Here is a 20,244-nt window from a genome sequence, read left to right on the forward strand (position 1 = left end):
CCCCACCTCCACCTTGCTGGCGTCTGAGGCGGACTGGAGCTCTCTGCCCTTTACCGATCCAGCCACGGGCCCATCCATCTGGCCCATCAAGACTCACTCTCATTTCATCAGTCCATAAAACCTTAGAAAAATCCGTCTTTAGATTTTTCTTTGCCCAGTCTTGACGTTTCAGCTTGTGTGTCTTGTTCAGTGGTGGTCGTTTTTCAGCCTTTCTTACCTTGGCCATGTCTCTGAGTATTGCACACCTTGTGCTTTTGGGCACTCCAGTGATGTTGCAGCTCTGAAATATGGCAAAACTGGTGGCAAGTGGCATCTTGGCAGCTGTACACTTGACTTTTCTCAGTTCACGGGCAGTTATTTTGCACCTTGGTTTTTCTACACGCTTCTTGGGACCCTGTTGACTATTTTGAATGTAACGCTTGATTGTTCGATGATCACGCTTCAGAAGCTTGGCAATTTTAAGAGTGCTGCATCCCTCTGCAAGATATCTCACTATTTTTGACTTTTCAGAGCCTGTCAAGTCCCTCTTCTGACCCATTTTGCCAAAGGAAAGGAAGTTGCCTAATATTTATGCACACCTGATATAGGGTGTTGATGTCATTAGACCACACCCCTTCTCATTACAGAGATGCACATCACCTGATATGCTTAATTGGTAGTAGGCTTTCGAGCCTATACAGCTTGGAGTAAGACAACATGCATAAAGAGGATGATGTGGTCAAAATACTCATTTGCCTAATAATTCTGCACTTCCTGTATATAACACGCTACAGTGGGCATTTGCACGTCACACTGGGTATTTGTATATTGTATTCTTTTTGTTTTATTATTGTATTGTTCTCAGCTCAGGGATGCTGCTGGAAATGTGAATTTCCCTTCGGGGATGAATAAAGTATCTATCTATCTATCTATCTATCTATCTATCTATCTATCTATCTATCTATCTATCTATCTATCTATCTATCTATCTATCTATCTATCTATCTATCTATCTATCTATCTATCTATCTATCTATCTATCTATCTATCTATCTATCTATCTATCTATCCATCCATCCATCCATCCATCCATCCATCCATCCATCCATCCATCCATCCATCCATCCATCCATCCATCCATCTATCTATCTATCTATCTATCTATCTATCTATCTATCTATCTATCTATCTATCTATCTATCTATCTATCTATCTATCCATCCATCCATCCATCCATCCATCCATCCATCCATCCATCCATCCATCCATCCATCCATCCATCCATCCATCCATCCATCCATCCATCCATCCATCCATCTATCTATCTATCTATCTATCTATCTATCTATCTATCTATCTATCTATCTATCTATCTATCTATCTATCTATCTATCTATCTATCTATCTATCTATCTATCTATCTATCTATCTATCTATCTATCTACCTATCTATCTATCAACTGCAACTGTAATTGTTTCATATGTGCTGTGTGCAAACTTAGATTCCCAGGCCACCTCAACTTGTTATTTCCTTCTCCGATGGGGGCTTGAACGCCTCACATGTTGTTATTTTCTAATGGGCTTGTTAATATCGATAGAGAGGCGCGTTTTTTGCTGACTTCTTTTATCAAAAGCCCGAAGCTCCAACCTGATCAATAGCATCCCAACCCGTCACATGGCTATGACGCATGGCAGGTTAAAAGACAATATGTTGCTCCCATTTCCTGAGGCGTGTATGTTTGACACAATTTTAATTAGGAAATGTGCCAGGTATTGCACAAGTGCACAAAAAAAATCCAACCCTGACATCCCTACTTAAATAAAACATTTTTTAGCATAATGTAAACATATCAATTCAAATGTATGCAATAATACAGTGACAGTAACAGAACGTATTGAGGAATTCATCAAAGGACAACATGAAAGAAAAATGTGAAAGAGGTAATTAAATATAACCGTAAGAAAATATTAAATACATTGGTTAGGAAACTAAAAATCAATCAGAAAACAGGACAGGTTGGACAAAAAATTCATGTGTAATCCGGCGTCGCGCACACAAAAGAAAACACTAATAATGAAAATCATATACATATATATATATATATATATATATATATATATATATATATATCAGTGAGACAGCAAGACACATTGATTATACTGTATATAAAAGAGATATATTTTAATTTTCAGCTAAAAAAAACAAACCGCCCAAACAGCCTTGTTAAAAAGAAAAAAGCAGCTAAGCACGGTGGGAAAAAAGCAGAACGGCTCTTGACACTCAGTTGGCCATTTTTAAGACAAACTTAATATAGAAAATATTCTTTAAACTATTTAAGGACACTTCAAATGAAGCACTCTGATGGAAATGTTCTTCTGTGTTCTGGTCAGGTCTGGATGACTGTCTCCAGCAGTACGTGAAGAGCTTCGAACGGGAGCAAATGGGTGGCGAGCAGCTTCTGCATATCACCCATCAAGAACTGGAAGAGTTGGGCGTCACCAGGATTGGGCACCAGGAGCTAATTTTGGAAGCGGTTGATCTCCTCTGTGCCCTGGTCAGTTCCATTCTTCACTTTGGGTTCGACTATACCATATTCACATCCCTGAATAAAAAAAAAAATGCTTATTTTGAATATTAAAAATCTTATTATGTGATATGTACAAAGATTTTTATTAGATGCATCTTATAGTTGATATATTATTTGCCTTAATATTTATGTAAAATACATATATGGTAGAAAATATAGGTAAATTCCAAAACAAAATGAATGAAGAAAAACAAATCTTATTTTGGGCACAATTATCTGCTAACAAATATACATGCAAAGGTTAATATTTTTTCTCATTTTTCTTTAATGTTCCCCCAATTAGTTGACTTTTTTGTTTTAATTGATTCACTTTAGCAACATGTACAAAAAAAAGCCCAATTTGTCAGAACCAGAACAGATACAGGACCCAATCGCGTGACGTTCTCACAAAAGCCCTTTCTTTTATGGGAAAGTCATGCACGTTAGGAAGCCGGTCTGGCGTGGAAGGACAGTACACCAGAGACCGACGAGATCGATAACGAATCAGGGTAACAAAAATAAACAGGACAAATTAGACGGGACCCAAAACAGGAGAAACTAACCAACAGGACAAGAATATACGCAAAACAAAACTGAAACTCGAAATTAAACAGTACAAAATAAACAGTAACAATACTGGACTGCAGATATCACAGGAAAACAGGACAGAACCCACGTCTTGTGGGGCAGAAGTTCGTTGACGGGCTGACACTGAAGCAAGAGAGTGCTGAGCTTTATATACACAGAAAGTCAATCTCTGGCACAACACGGGCAGGGCCAATTGGGCACCACGCCAACCGTGACACACACGGGTGAGGCCGAGTTGGCGCCATGGCAACCATGACACAATTCTTGGATATTGCTAAAGGACTACCATAATTCATATGTTTATAGTTTAGTATACACTCTAAATAAGGAGAGAAGACATCAATTAATTTTGAACTAGCAGGGAGAACAGGAGAGGTTTGTACAAAATATCACTCTGCCAAATTCCAAATCTGTTCTGAAGTCCCTCACCTGAGCGCTTTTTATCTTCTCCTTGGCTACAAAAAGCAGAACCACCCTAAAGGATGAGATCATCAAAGAACGTAAACATTATTTTCCAATAGTGACAACAAGGCTGTGGAGGTTGTCAGCAGCACCAAGTTCCTAGGGGTGCACATCACAAACAAACTCACCTGGACTGTGAACACCGTATCACTGGTGAAGAGGGCACAGCAGCGCCTGTACTTCCTGCGGAGGATGAAGAGAGCCCACCTGCCCCCACCCACCCTCATCACATTCTACAGGGGCACCATAGAGAGCATCCTGACCAGCTGTATCTCTGTGTGGTGTGGAGGCTGCAGTGCCTCGGACTGGGGTAGTGTGAGGAGGGTGATGAGGACAGCAGAGAAAATCATTGGGACTTCTCTCCCCTCCATTCAGGACATTGGCCAGAAGCGCTGCCTATCCCGAGCCAAGAACATCATTAGGGACCCCTCTCACCCCCATCATGGACTGTTCACTCTGCTAGCGTCTGGGAAGAGGTACTGCAGTGTGCGGTGCAGGACCACCAGGTTCTGCAATAGCTGCTACTCTTGCACTATTTGCACTATTGTATAATACTATACATAGCCATAATTATTTAGTATATTATTAGTACTTCAATACTCCAACTCAATACAACATTTTATTTATATCTGTACATTCAATGAAACTGTGGGGGTCAGATGTATCGACATTTCGTTCTGTATACACGTGTACTAGAATGACAATAAAGTATATCTGAATCTGAATCTGAATGATGTAGCGAAATTTTGGTGGTAAATAAAGTATTTTAACAAATAATTTATTGACCAAAAATCAGGGTTTATTCTTTTCAGAACTCTTCTTGCCTTTTTGGAGCGCCACATATGATTTTTAGATTATCAAGAAAAAAAGGGAGTGGCTAGAGGTTTTCTTTGAGGTTGCTGGGTGGGTCCCACCAGATAGGCAAGGTTCTCTGGTTGCTTGTTAAACTGGAACTTGGTCAGAGCCTTTTTTGGTTGCTTATGTGCCAGGGTTTAGACCTGTGCTGCATGTGTGGCTGGAACCCACCCCTGACCTCTTGTAAGCCGGACCATTTGTCCGCTTGCTGACTTCTTTCAAACTAAATTGCGAGGTTTCAGGCGGCCTGACTTTTGGTTGCGGTCTCCTAAGGGGTTGGTAGCCCACACAACTCTGACCGGCCTGTTTCTTTGTTTCCCACATGCAAGAAAACAAATCTCACGCCCAGATGTTATCACTCACTGTGAATTATTGAATTTAAGCATAGTATTTAGTTCACATGTTCTGACATTGTGTTATCATTTTCTTTGACATTGCAAAACGGAATTCTGACCCAACGTTAAATATGCTACAATTATGTCAACATAATAGTCAAAATAACGAACAACAGTGAGGTATATAAGTCAAAATACTGGCATACTATGCAACCTCCTTCACGTCCACAGTTAAAATCCTAATACCTTTATCAATAGTCAACATTGAGTGTGGGTGACTATTCTTTTCCACCCAAGTCTGCCCAGAATAACATCCATATGAAAATCCAAAATTTATAGGGACACCGTGTAATCATTACCCACAAGATGTCATTATATTGTGTAGTGCCACCAAAAATGAATGCTACAAAGCACAAGAAAGAATACTAACTACAGAGACTTAAAGGCGGGGTTCACCCTGCAGGGAGCTGTATCCGATCTGTTAAGGTCTGTCCAAACAGGACATATTGGCTTTTTTCAAACCAGACCCTGGCCACTTTAATATGTGGTCCTAAAAGCTCTAGTATATGATCTTTTGGAGTGCGATTGCTGTCTGAACGGTCAAGGCACATTCATGCGACCTGCAAAAATCGATATGCAACAGACGTTTTGCCTTCAACAGTTCAACGGTGGACAAAAACACGGAGTCGCAATAAAAATTACACATTCATGTAAGATGAACATTTGTTTATTTTGTAACTTACGGCCTGACAACATGTCGCCCGAGTTAATTCTTAAAGCGATAATATTTTCTAGTGGTAATTAACAATATATACATTCAAATCCCACCACACAGACAGTATTGAGTGGGGGAATGCAAGGTTTCTGATTTAATCAACCTCTTGACGTTCCTGAACAATTTGCCTAAAATCTTAATACACGCCCAAAGTAAATTTGATGCTGTTCTTTAACCATTGGGAAAATATGGAAGTTTTGTGTCTCTTTTAAAAGGCAAGACTCTGAAGTTTTGCCCCGAACTCAAAAAAACACTGCAAGTGTTACTTACATTGAGTATTCTGAGTTTTAACACAGAAACAGAAGGTTTTTATTCTTGCCTGAATTTTATGCAATTAAATGCCTGGAGATGAGTGTTGCATGGGGATCTGAGCTGGAAAAAAGATGAGACAATAGCTTGAAGCCTTACCTGGTACCCTGTCAAATTTGATCACGATCTGAAAAACTGAATATATTCTACAGATATTTCTAATTTTGGATCCAGACGTTTCCAAAAGTTGACATTTGGAGACAACCACTTTTCTCCACTTAATATTTGGCAAATTTGCATTTTACTCTGGCCAATTTTGTAGACATAGCTAAAATGACCAAACAGCACACTTTTTCTTCAAATCTTTTTGCCTGGCCTTTCACAAGGTTCATATTTTTTGTTGGCACCCGGTGTAGCATTATTGCGGACAAATATGTCAATTCTGTCTAGGTTAGCATGTTATTTAAAATAAATACAAATGTAACGACCTATGAGTATTTAAAAAAAAACATTTATACAATTACGTATATTAGTAAGTATTCATAATAATAATCAGTGATGTTTCTTTTTTAACACTAGAAGGCGCTAAATTATCCCTTTAAATCTATTCTTCTATTAACAATAAGTATTTGCGTCGACCATTGACTGAGTGAAATGTTGAGTGTCCACAGCAAGTGACTTATTACAGTATGAATAACATGATACATTTGGTAGATCGTTCTGCGCTCAGCTGGGTGTTCAACCGTAGCACCCAGCAGATCTTATAATTTGATATCAAATTAAAAATCCCCCCTGCTAGACCACATCTGGCACAGTAGAAAGACTAGCGGACTAACTCAGTTGCAGCAAAATTAACCCTGGTTTCGTAAATGCTCGTAGCGGCAAAGCCCACGGTTTTTTAAAAACACTTAGTCTTTTATACATCTGTAAAATTACTTTTATACGTCTTCTCTCTACTCTATTTAAATCTATTTTCTAGATGTGTGTTTTGATGTGTTGAATGTGGATGATCGTGTAGCTGGCACAACCCCTCAAATCTATAATTACCTCATTAAGTCATGGCTTGGATTGAAATATTTCTCTAATAACATTCATTAGAGGTGGTAAGTGCTAATAAAACCGTTAAATATTAATATTCAACCATGCAATATCCTTAGAGAGGGCATGATGATCTTCAAGGTAATTTTCCTAAAAAGTTCAAGGGACAGCGTGTAGTATGTGGTGCCTTCAAGTGGTAAACAAATAATAATAAATAATACAATATTTTCAATAGTATAGTGATGTTTTTGAAGATTAGTAAACACTTAAGATAAGGAGAGGAGACATCAATGGGTTTTGAATTTGCAAGTAGGACCAGAAAGAGGCCAAACCTCGGAAAAGAAAGTCCAACCTGGTTTCAAAGCCCTCCACTATACTTTTTCTTTTTGATAACATATCATGAAAGGTGAGATGGCACAACATTCATTTGGACAGGTAACTTAAAATTAGTTTTACCTGGTTATTTCAGTATGAGAAATTATTTTCCCCCCATTTTCCACTTATTGAAACATAAATATTTTGTTTGTTTGTTTGTACATGATTCAAATTGAATCGTTTCTTCCGGCGCCGTCACGAATGGCAGCCACTCCAGCAGCTCCCGTGTTATTTTCGATTGTTCTCGATTGTTTGTTCTCAGCTCAGGGATGCTGCTGGAAATGTGAATTTCCCTTCGGGGATGAACAAAGTATCTATCTATCTATCTATCTATCTATCTATCTATCTATCTATCTATCTATCTATCTATCTATCTATCTATCTATCTATCTATCTATCTATCTATCTATCTATCTAAATTACAAAAGTAGATCCGCCCTAAAAGGTATGGTAATCACAGAACAGCAACATGATTGGCAGATATCAACAATGATGTAAAAGCCAAAACCACCCATGTCACGACCAGAACAAGCGGTTGACCCAAACGTTTTATACAATGATTTATTAAGGGATCGGGGAAGTCAGGGACAGGGGAAGAGACAGCGATCTGGTACTCGCTGGACAGGTGGAACAGGAAGCCGAGCCTGATCGCAGATAGGAACAAGTTGGGTAGCCGGGACGGGAGAACGGTGCGTGATCGGAGATTGGAAGCAAGTCGGGAAGCTGGGATGGGAGACAGAGCGTGGTCGGAGATTGGAATCAAGTTGGGCAGCTGGGACGGGAGACGGAGCGTTGTCGGAGATCGGAATAAGCCGGTAGCCGGGACGAGCGGGAAGCCAGGGATCGAGGATCGATACAGGAAACGGAATCACGCAGGACATGGGTAGCCGGGACAGGAAAACGGAGCTTGGATTGGGGATCGATACAGGAAACAGAATTAGGCAGGATACGGGTAGCCGGGACAGGAGAATGAAACTGGGATCGGGGATCGATTCAGGAAACAGAATCAGGCAGGATACGGGTAACCGGGACAGGAGAACAGAGCTTGGGACAGGTCGGGATTAAAACGGGAGCTATAGTCAAAATTGCTTGCCTTGCATGCACTGAGGTTCGCAGACGGACTGACCAGGAGTGAACGAGAATGACGTGCTCAAATAGGAGGGGGACTAATTAAGGAACTAGTGGCAATTTGGGCTGAACCAGTGAGCGGAGGTGAGGGCAACTGACAAATCATGACAAAGCACAATCGTGTCCAATAATAGTCAAAACAACAAACTGGCATCCTGTGAAATCTATTTTGCACGTGTCTTATAAAAAAGACAAAATAAACTTATAAACATATAAATAAAATTCATCTTATTTCAACATCCATCTCTTTTAAAACATAATTTTAGTAATTGTAAAATGTAACCGATAGGTCACCGGTTGCCTTACCATCTTTCTGCTGCGATAGCCTGCTGTAGAAAAACACAGTGAACGTAGTTATAGTTCTAGCTTGTTTGGTCACCTCATGATTACTTTCAAGAGTAGTCGGTGGTCTATGATCGCTAAGTCACATAGTTCAGTCTCCTGCCGATTGTTTCTTGCTTAATGGCCTTCATTCGCTCTCTGGCCCTTTAAAAATAAGAAAAATAATACATTAAATTATTTTCAAGAAAAATATGTTTACAATGCAAAAAAAAAAAAAATCTTAAGAGAAGCCCATTCCTATCATATTGTCAGAAGCTTAAATTACAGCTTCAGGGAGAAAACGGTTGTACTGTATTTGATCTCCCTACTGTCAGACACACGTTTCCTTCATAGGGTATTTTTCTCCTCTTGTCAGTGTACTGTCTCCAAATAGATTAATAAATGCATGAAGCGGGAAAAAAAGCTTTACAGGAAAGGCATGTATTATTTAGCGCCTCCTAGTGGTCAAAAACTTCATTCATTAAAAATAACCCACAAAATAATATGGGTGGGAAATGCTCTTCCCCCTGAGATTCGGTCTGCAACCTCAGTGAAAATGTTTAAATCTAAGCTTAAAACACACCTCTACTCAGTGGCTTATGAATAATCTATATTTTATGTTGATAATATGTGTATTTTTTGCCCTCATGTAGGTTTTAGATGAGGGGATGGTGTCATAATAGTCTGTAATAATAGTTTGCAATGGTCTTTGATCTGTGCAGCCCTTTGAGACTCTTTGTGATTAAGGGCTTTACAAATAAACTTGACTTGACTTGACTTGAGAAAATAATATAAATAATAAGCGAATATACATGAACATGTATTTAGAAATAATCAATATATATTTTTTTATTTTACACAACATGAGGCCACCTAGCAGGAGCTGACATGTTTGTCTGCCATCTTGCTGCTACAAGTACTGCCAAAAAGCAAAATCCTTGTGCGATGGTGGGCCAAAAAAAAAAAAAGAATAATGGCGCATTTTGTTCACTTTGACTTTCCGTAGTTTTTAATTCTTCCTGCTCTCGTTTTCGGTTGCTCGACACATTACAGTGACCTTTAGTCAAATTATACAAACTTTCTCTTCAAGATGGGTTAAAAAAAACATTGTTTTGCAACCCATAATGGTCACCATTATTTCCAAGCGAAGATTTAGGACAGAGCTGAGAGCCGACAGAAAAATAATTTGTAGAGTAGCCAAAATAATTGATATTTTTAGTTTATTCTAAAAACAATATATCCAACGGTTTGTGAATGCACATCTAAAATAGTCTTAGATAATAGGTCTATTCTAGACCACGAAACTTTTCAACGCTTTCTTGATGAAATTTTTTTTTTCCCAAAAACCCCCCCCAACTAGTAACTCATCTGACAAGTATTTGTGTGTATTTGCTTGTTTATGTGTGGGATACCAGTTCAGACATCCTGGCTTTGAATTCGACAACACATCTTACTGTCTGCAGTTTTCGTGTTTCCACCCATGCCTGAATATTTTTTTCTTTTGGCACTTCTGTTTTCTATCATGTCAGGAAAACATGCATGGAAGGTTGATTGAAGTGTCCAAAATTTCTATCAATTGGTGTCTCCTTCCGACTGCCAAACATGGTTAAGTCATTTTAAAACTGCTTTGTCCTGTGCTCTGCTGTGTATTGGAGACTAGGGTGATAGGGTACTACCCTCCAAGAGAGAGAGAATGAGCTGTAGAGTATAGGATTTTTGAGCGGGGAAGTGAAATGGAGAGAGTATGTAAAAAAAAAAGTGATGCACCTTATCTCTCAGGCACAAGCTGCCGGATTAGCCGAGCTTGTGGAAGTGTGGGTGCATGTGTGTGCGTATTTGCTTCCACACGTGTCGACATGCTTCTGGCTGCTAATCAGCTCCTCTTTGCATTCACATTTTACAACACGGGAAGAAGTGGCGGATAGCCAATGTCATTAAATGTCCTGGGACGGGACATACGCAAATCATCACCATCAAGTTAATTGTCTCAATTTAGCCGTTCACAAGATTAGCTAAAGCCTTAGTAGCAAACTATATTGCCTGGAACCCTGCAAAATTACAACATTTTTATTGTTTTCCCAAAAAGCGATAGAAATGTTTTCTTGTTGACTTTCTTTCCATTAATATTGTTATTGATATTGTTAAGACTTAAAATAATTTTGGTGCGACATTTGTGTAAGGCTGGCCCACAGGTGTCAAACTTTCACAAACAGCAAAGCTAAGTAATAAAACTTTTGGAATTATCATTTGTGTTATTTACTCTAACAATCTATTAATTATGCAATTGCTGTTTTTACTGAGGTTTAAATATTTGCACCTGACAATGAATACAACTAGGTGAAAGAAAGTTCTACTGCCATATCAACCCAGCGTTGTAATACTACAATAATACATTTTTGCAAACGTTTCTGTTTCATCTCTAAAAGCTTTGTATAACACCACCTTATTGTCCGGACCAGAACAGAATCAAGACCCAATTGCGTAACGTTTACCCCAAGTTTTACTGAAAGAAAGAAGAAGGGCTGCGCCCAGAATCCGGTGTTCCCTGGACGCGGGAAGCAAGTCGCTCTCGCACTCGGATTGTGATCCGAACACATAAGTGGATCTTCCATAGTGAGCGATGGACGAAAACATTGGTCGGTAGCCGGGACTGGGAGAGCGAAGCGTGGTCGGGATTGGAAACGAGTCGTAAGCCAGGACGGGAGAGTAGACGTAGTCGGGATCAAAAATGGGTCGTAAGCCGGGACGGGAGAGCAAACGTGGTCGGGATCAAAAGAGATTGTAGCCGGAGACAAACGGGAGCAAAAACGGGACAGGCGGGAGTCAGGGTCGAAAAAGGCTTGCCTTGTATAAACAGAGGTTCGCAGACGGACTGACACTAGGGGATTGACAGGACTGGGTTTAAATAGGGACAGGGAGCCAATCAGAGCCCGCAGCGGTTGGCGCCAAATGAGCGGGCAGAGGTTATTCCCATCGGTAATTGGTTCTATATCTGGGTCTAACAGGGTTAAATCACACCTGAAAAAACTTACAACAAAAACAAATAAATATTGGTAATGATTTTTTGAAATCTTCCTTTAAGTCGAAATAATTTAGCTTCTCGGGATTTAATATGCAAACAAAAATCTGTTAACTGAGTCTCAATTTCAGTATGTTCAATGATTTAGAATTGGAAGTCTTTAATTGTCATTTATAACAAATAGTGAACCGCAAGATTAGACCTAACATTCAAAAACATGTAATAAATACTTAGTGCCCCCTAATGTTTAAAAAACCTAATTCATTAGAAAAACAATATTGATTTAAATAATAAGCAAAAATGCACGGAATGTCATATAAATGTGCATTTATAAAAATATCTGAATTTTGTATTTTTTTGACATGTCATGACCCGACATAATTGTCAGCCATCTTGCTGCTACGGGTACCCCCAAAACGATTGTGAAAGGCTGAGCGGGAAAAAAAAGTGTGGGGTTTGGTCACTTTAAGTCTCTGTAGTCTGTATTCTCCTTTGTGGTTTTCAGCACTTGATTGCAAGTCAAGTCAAGTCAAATTTATTTATATAGCCCTTAATCACAAAAATGTCTCAAAGGACTGCACAGGATTACAATGACACAATTACCTGATCTTAAACCAACATACGGGCAAGGAACAACTCAAAACCTCAGCGTGAGGAAAAAGAGAAACCTTGAGAAGGTATCTCACAAGTGTTATCCCTCTTTCAGGATGACCAGGGTGAATTACATTTAACAATACAGTACACAAACATAGTAAACACTAGGTAACATGTTGAAAATAAAAAATCGAGTAACATCTGGTGTTCAAATAATACAAACGGTCCCTTTAAAAGACAAAAATACGTTTAAAAAAAGAAAGTAAGGATAAATTAGCAAATATTTACAAGGTAGTGCTTGTAGACTGGCCTAGTTGTAAGTGCATCGAAACAAAAAAGTGCAGAAAAATAGTGCAACAAAAAATAGTGCAATCACATTAGCAGCAAAATATTTTTAAGATAAGACCAGATAAATAAAGTATGAATATACAATTTTCCATACATGAGAAAGACACATTTTTACTGTCATTTTTTTACATTCTTTTGTGCCAGGTTTGAGTGTAGGTTCCTGACCCCTGCATTTAGAAATGTCATGAATTTACATTTCAAATGCACTCGGTTGTGTCCACCTCCGAGTCAGTCTTGTTGATTGTTTTTGTCGTGTCCTTCAAATATTTCATTTATTCTTCTGTTCATCAGTCCACCCTATTTTTCACTCTTTTTAGGGCGTGCATTTGCAGTAAATTGAAGGCATCTCCTTTCCAGAAGGCCTTCAAAGCCTTGCTTTGTTCTTCGAGAATAATGAATTCTTGCAGTTGGCTTTTCCAAATGAATTTGGAAACTATCTTAGCTTGGAATCATTTTTTCATTTCAATCCTAGTCTTGACTCAAGCCCTCCTTGCATCTAATTTGCATGTTCTCTTCGTGTTTGTGTGGGTTTTTCGCTATGCGCTATTGCTTCATCCCGCAAGTCTCTGAAATATCAGGAAACATAGCTGTGCATTTTGTTTGTCAAGTTTTAGGGTACTAAATGGTTTGCGATCCAGAGTTTACTTATGGTACGAAAACAAATGGTCTAGGACAATATTTCTCAACGGTTTTTGTATTGTTCTACCCTTGGTAAAATACTTTTCAGCCAACTGCCAGAGGTAGAAAGGAAGCATTTGCTGTTAGTTTACATTGGCACTACTTTTAACTGAACAGGAAATCTCAAGTACTCCATTAAGTGCATTCAGAAATAATTGTAGAAAATGATTGAGTTTATAACTGATTAGATAAGAAGATGAGTGCTAGAATTACTCTTGACTCTTGAGTACATATTTAAGTTTTTTTCTTCTATACAATTGGCCATTTTTAGGTGGTGGGGAGAGTAACGTTCATGAGTATGTCATCATATAATTTTTTCTTTACATGTACTTTTGTTTCCAATGGAACCCCTTATTGTTACCTGTTGAGGCTTTTTGGTGACACGAACGAGCTATAATAATAGTGGTGCATTTTATTTATATTAATTTCCTTCCAGACACTTAAAGCACCTACAACGGATGGATTATTCATTCACGAACACATTCACACATTTTGGTGGTGGCATTGTCACGGTCGCCATGACGACCAGTATGCCACGCCCCCGAACTCAAGCTGAAGCAGATCAGCTGATTGCTGTTCTGCTATTTAAGGCTGGATTTTGGGTTTGGCGGGTGCTGGTTCATTACTACTCATTATTCACAATCCCGGTCTGTTATGCGTTGTCCTGTTTTAGTCTGTTATGCCTTGTCCTGTTGAGTTCGTGCCGGAGGAACTCTGTATTGTTCTGTTTTGCCTCGGAGTATTGGGCGACTTTTATTTTATTAAATAAAACCTATGGATCGTCAACGCATTTGAGTTCTCCCTTCATGCCTCCTGCCTCCGTTCTGGTCCGGTCACCTTCCACGCCACCACGTCTCGTGACAGAATGAACCAGCCAACAAATAGAACTCAGCGAACGATCCCAGCGCGACTTGGGGAGAGCTGGAGAGCGCAGTTCGGCAGGCGCCTACTGAGTTGGCCTTCCCTGCCCGTTCGAACCACGGCCCCGCCCGTCGTGGCCCTTGCTGTGCCTCGAATGGGGTCCCGGGAGGAATTGACGCCTGCCTGTTCGACTCCCAAGCCTGCCTGTTCGACTCCCAAGCCTGCCTGTTCGACTCCCAAGCCTGCCTGTTCGACTCCCAAGCCTGCCTGTTCGACTCCCATGCCTGCCTGTTCGACTCCCATGCCTGCCTGTTCGACTCCCATGCCTGCCTGTTCGACTCCCATGCCTGCCTGTTCGACTCCCATGCCTGCCTTGAGTCTCCCTGTACTGATTTTGTTCAGTCTTTCCTGTCCTGTCTTGTCTGTTCTGAATCTGTTCCCCCCTGAGTCTGACTCTTCTGAATCTGATCCCCCCCTGAGTCTGACTCTTCTGAATCTGATCCCCCCCTGAGTCTGACTCTTCTGAATCTGAACCCCCTGAGTCTGACTCTTCTGCATCGGCCTGACCTGAGTGCGACTCTTCTGCATCGGCCTGACCTGAGTGCGACTCTTCTGCATCGGCCTGACCTGAGTGCGACTCTTCTGCATCGGCCTGACCTGAGTGCGACTCTTCTGCATCGGCCTGACCTGAGTGCGACTCTTCTGCATCGGCCTGACCTGAGTGCGACTCTTCTGCATCGGCCTGACCTGAGTGCGACTCTTCTGCATCGGCCTGACCTGAGTGCGACTCTTCTGCATCGGCCTGTCCTGAGTGCGACTCTTCTGCATCGGCCTGTCCTGAGTGTGACTCTTCTGCATCTGCCTGTCCTGAGTGCGACTCTTCTGCATCGGCCTGTCCTGAGTGCGACTCTTCTGCATCGGCCTGTCCTGTTTATCTGTCCTGATTTTGCCTGTCCTGTTTATCTGTCCTGATTTTGCCTGTCCTGTTTATCTGTCCTGATTTTGCCTGTCCTGTTTATCTGTCCTGTTCTCGTCGGTTCTGCCTGTCTGTCATCCCCTGTCCAGTTGGCCACCAGACCCCCCCTGCCGAGCGCCGATTCCGATCCGCCCGACGCAGATGGCGCCTGCCTCTCCCCGTTCCTGCGTGTTCGGAGGAGGGAGCAGGGTTGCCCCAATCGCGATCGTCAACATTCCGGGGCGCGAGGTAGTAATTTTTTCTTTTTTGGGACCTCGGGAGCTGTCCCTTAAGAGGGGGGCTCTGTCACGGTCGCCATGACGACCAGTATGCCACGCCCCCGAACTCAAGCTGAAGCAGATCAGCTGATTGCTGTTCTGCTATTTAAGGCTGGATTTTGGGTTTGGCGGGTGCTGGTTCATTACTACTCATTATTCACAATCCCGGTCTGTTATGCGTTGTCCTGTTTTAGTCTGTTATGCCTTGTCCTGTTGAGTTCGTGCCGGAGGAACTCTGTATTGTTCTGTTTTGCCTCGGAGTATTGGGCGACTTTTATTTTATTAAATAAAACCTATGGATCGTCAACGCATTTGAGTTCTCCCTTCATGCCTCCTGCCTCCGTTCTGGTCCGGTCACCTTCCACGCCACCACGTCTCGTGACAGGCATGCTTCATATAAAGCCACAGCTGCCCAGGGGCAGGCTGATAAAATTGTGACTGCCTCTCAATACCAACACCCTCCAACCACCACCAAACATTCACACCTTTCCTGCCTTGGCAATGGAGGCAAAGGGTGTGAAAATGGCAAAAGACATAACAACATATGACTTATGCATGAACTGAAACCGAACCAGCAACACTCTATTGGGCAATCTGCTCAATGCCTTGCGCTACGGCAAGTTTTACACATTCCTCTTAAAAGTAGGATTGTTGAATCGTAGTCCACCACAAACCAATAAAGTTTTGAAGAAATAACCAGTTTATCTCAGTTGGCCCTATAACACATATTTTTTGTTGCATGTACTATTTTAAACACGCCTATTAAAAAATCTTGTCATACAGAAAGTTTTAGTCAGACAACAACTACCAGGTTTTCAAAGGTAACTTTTTGTTGTTGTTGTAAAATGTGTGTAATCTGTTTTTAGAGCGTTTGGACTCTTACCAAACTTGTTGATAATTTTACAAATTATTATTATTTCTTTTACTTGTTTTACAGGTTAGAAAAGGAAACCAATTCATAAAATGCGCTAAACAAATGATGTAGTACAGGAATATAATTTTGATGCTATAATTATATGTATACTTTTTAACATGAAAAAATGCTTGAAAACGTGAATATTTTGTTTTTACCTACACATTTCCCTAAAAGTTCAATTCAAAGTGCTATTTTACATCACTGAGGTCAAAGCAAAGCTTTGTACTGCCCCAAAAAAATCATGTTTCAGAAGTCCCCAAAATTGTCATGGTTTTTCAACCTCAACGTTGCATCATCACTGTTGGTCTAGTAGTTAAGTGTCAACGTTGCATCAACAACATTTAACATTTGATAATTCAATCTATAGAAAAATAAAACAAACACGTTAATAAACTAACTTAGAAATAGCAATGTCTGAGTTATGAGGTTTTAGCCTGACACCAACTATTTATTACCTCATGCTGATTATTCCATTTTTTAGAAGAGGCAACATCAAGACGAATCATTTCATGTCTGTTTGTATTTAACGTGTTTGGTTCCAGTTTTTATTATAATCAATTTATTTTGATGATATGGGTCTTGCAGCAGTTGAAGAATCTTTGCCCCTCGCTGCTGCTATGGCAACCAGATCGACATGAAGGTAGCAGGGGGGCTGCTCTAATGGCATCGCCTGTGTACTGTATTGATTGACAAAAACAGGCACATATGCAAGCTCAAATTATGTTCTGCTTCGTACACACAACACAAACAATTCGTACACAATAAGCTGCAATCATGTCATTATGTGTCCCTCAGCTTCCGTCCTTAGGACGGAGAGACACGAATGCCAGTCTTATTGTAGCATGTGCAAACACGTTTCAAGTTGGCACGTGCATCCCATACATTAGATCATAAAGAACACAATGTAACGTATGCATGACCCACTTGCAGCAAGATGCATCGCTCCTTGCTCTCTGCTCATGTTGTTTTCTGCCTCTTTAGATTCTCTAATTTGGTCTCTCACTATTCTTGCTGCCACTGTGGAACTCTCTCCTTTGTAGTGCCTGGCGTCGTGACTGTACTAAATAGAACCAGAGGCAGAGGGGGAATAGAGTTGGGATCTCTGTGTGTGCGAAGTCGTCGTGTCAGCAGGAATCAGGCTCTAACCGGCGAAGATTTTCCAGCGCTGTTTTTATTGGCTCTGCAAAATGTGGCTCAGTAAGCCTGAGTGTCGCTTTACGATGGACACGGGTTGTGGAGGGACGGGCGTGTTGTGTTGACGCTCAGCAAGTAATTTTTTAAAAATTTTGATTATCATTCTTTTAAGAGATATTTTTAGAATGGTTATTTACAGTACGTACTCAGAAAGGAGCAGGCCGGCGACACGGTAGATGAGTGGTTAGCACGTCGGTCACACGGTCCAGGGGTCCAAGTTCAGAGCAGCTCACTGTGCGGAGTTTGCATGTTTTTCCTGTGCCTGCGTGTGTCGGCAATCCGGTTTCTTCCCACATTCCATTGGGTGGATGAAAAATTGCAGGCAGTATTTTCATCCATAGTTTTATTTAAATGTAATACATTTAAATAATGACACACGGATAAAAAAACATAACATAACATTGACTCTGACACTTGCAACGACTAAAACAAATACATATATAAATTAATGAATAACCAATCAATCAAACTCCTTTTAGCTCAAGGGTCACATGGTATAAGAAAACCCTCACAGACTAGTAAATTACAATAACTGCACTGCTTATCCTCCTTAGGGTCGTGGGGGTGCTGGAGCCCATCCCAGTTATCTTTGGGCAGTGGGCAGGGGACACCCTGAACTGGTTGCCAGCCAGTCGCAGGGCACACAGAGACAGACATCTCACTCACTCATTCACACGTAGGGACAATTAGGACCGGCCAATTAACTTGATATGCATGTTTTTGGAATGTGGGAGAAACCCGGAGTGCCCGGAGGCAACCAACACAAGCACAGGGAGAACATGCAAACTCCACACAGGAAGGTTCAATCTCATGACCTCAGAACTCTGCCGCACACGCGCTAACCACTGCGCTGCCGTGCTGCCCGACTAGTAAATTATTGGTATAAAAAGTGTGCCTTAGCAGTGGAGCTGGGGATCTTTTGTCGGTTCAATTGAATTTATGTCCACTAGTTTATTGAGCTCGGAACAACTCATTCAAACTGGTAAATAATAAAAATAGCATGAAAATTAAGAATCTGGAAATTCAGTTTTTATAAATTAATAATTTTTTAGAAAAGAGCTGAAGCTTCTTTAAATGTGCTGTCCACAGTATGAAACTTTGTTACTGTCTCCTGGCTTAAAGTCATAATCGCAGTCAGTACATTACGAAGTAAGTGCATTTCTTAGATGCGCTCAAATAAACTCTTTTTTTTCCCATTTTTTTTCATGCTACACTAACAAAAAAACTGTGATGAGGAACATAAAGCCGCTCTCTAAACTCCCCACCCTCTTACCCCTTTCCTTCTCCCTAATGTGTTGTTTGTCCCAGAAAAATGTTGTTAAAGTTTAACAAAAGCAGATAGGCACGGTGGAAAAAGATATAAAGGCTTTTTGAACTCAGTTGGGCATTGGTTAACAAATACTTAATAGGGAAAATATTCTGCTTTTCAATTTTTTAAAGACAACTTAAACTTCTGCAAACACACCCAGGTGCTATTTTTTATTTTTCAATCCAGGTGCTTAAGGATAGTTTCCAATTCATTTGTATTAAAAGTTTAAAAGCAAATGTTGCCGTTAAGAGAAACATTCACGCACCACAGGTGTGTGTTTTTTTGTATTGCCTTAGATAATGTGCCAGAGACTTCTATTTTATGTAAAATGACTTCGGGATGCGTGTTTCCTCAAATGCTCACTGGTTGATAAATGGCAGTCAGCAAATACAGCAGGGTTGTTTGCTTAGGCAGTTGTGCCTAGCTTTGGCGACATCCAGTGGACATATTCAAAAACGGGGGTCGTTGTTTGACGTGATGCGGCTCATTTCTCTTGAGCTTCCATTAGCATTGTCTCACGGTTCAAATTTAATCCATAGCTGGCCTGTTCCGGCCCGCAGTTAATATGTTTAACACCGGTGGACAAAATGAACAAAAAAACACATTTTGCTTCCTTCCAGAACTATGGCCTTGAGACAGAAAACCTTCGGACTCTGTCTCACAAGCTGAACGCCTCAGCCAAGAACCTTCAGAACTTCATCCTGGGCAGGCGAAGGGGAGGACACTATGATGGAAGAGCTTCCCGGAGGCTACCCAATGATTTTCTCACATCAGTGGTGGATTTGATTGGTGCGGCAAAAAACCTCCTAGCCTGGCTCGACAGGTATCTGCTACCACGATTGAATTGGACATCTATGTTATGTTACACTAGTTCTTTTTTACCTGTAATAAATTATGACATATAACAAAAAAATAGGAAAAAAATAACTCAAGCACACAGTAAAAAAGTAGAGGAGCTCAATCATAATGTTAATCGCCTGTAAGGACAAGGTAACAAGTTGCCGTTAAGGCAATACACACATATTTGATTATTATTATTATTATTTTTCCTCTTTTACAACAGTAAAAATAACATATTTTTCCTTATTTTTTTACCTGTACTTCTTTCTATCTTCAAAGAAGAAAAACATTTACAAAATAAGAAATAATATTTTTGGTCACCAAAGAATAAACGTAACCCTAGTGGACGTGTAACTGAAGCTTAAATTCCTTCTCTGAATGGTGAAAAATGCAAAGTAGATTACAATGCATTAAGACATGTGCCAATAAGTTTACGGAAATTACTTTACGAAACTACATCTGTCTGAAATATTACAAGATATAGTTGCTTATACATAATATAAACCCGTTTAGAAATGTACGACATTACCATGTAAATTTACATTACATTGTAATCGTCTAAGATTGATGTAGTTAGATT

At 40.4% G+C, this 20,244-nt stretch overlaps 1 protein-coding gene across 5 annotated transcripts in view; it reads left to right on the forward strand.

Annotated features, from left to right (window-relative positions):
- The window catches only part of LOC148359214 (connector enhancer of kinase suppressor of ras 2), a 111,271-nt gene that overhangs the window by 22,300 nt on the left and 68,727 nt on the right, over positions 1–20,244 (forward strand). For 4 of the 5 annotated variants that reach the window (XM_088344417.1, XM_088344419.1, XM_088344420.1 and 1 more), the window contains exons 2-3: positions 2,371–2,534; positions 19,445–19,647. In XM_088344417.1, coding sequence (XP_088200543.1) covers positions 2,371–2,534; positions 19,445–19,647 — 367 coding nt within the window. The remainder of the gene's footprint in view (positions 1–2,370; positions 2,535–19,444; positions 19,648–20,244) is intronic. The other variant, XM_088344421.1, reaches the window with a different exon arrangement.

Source organism: Urocampus carinirostris, chromosome 9, assembly GCF_059441175.1.
Source record: "Urocampus carinirostris isolate Australia breed hairy pipefish chromosome 9, RoL_Ucar_1.0, whole genome shotgun sequence".
In the NCBI taxonomy this organism is placed as follows: domain Eukaryota; kingdom Metazoa; phylum Chordata; class Actinopteri; order Syngnathiformes; family Syngnathidae; genus Urocampus; species Urocampus carinirostris.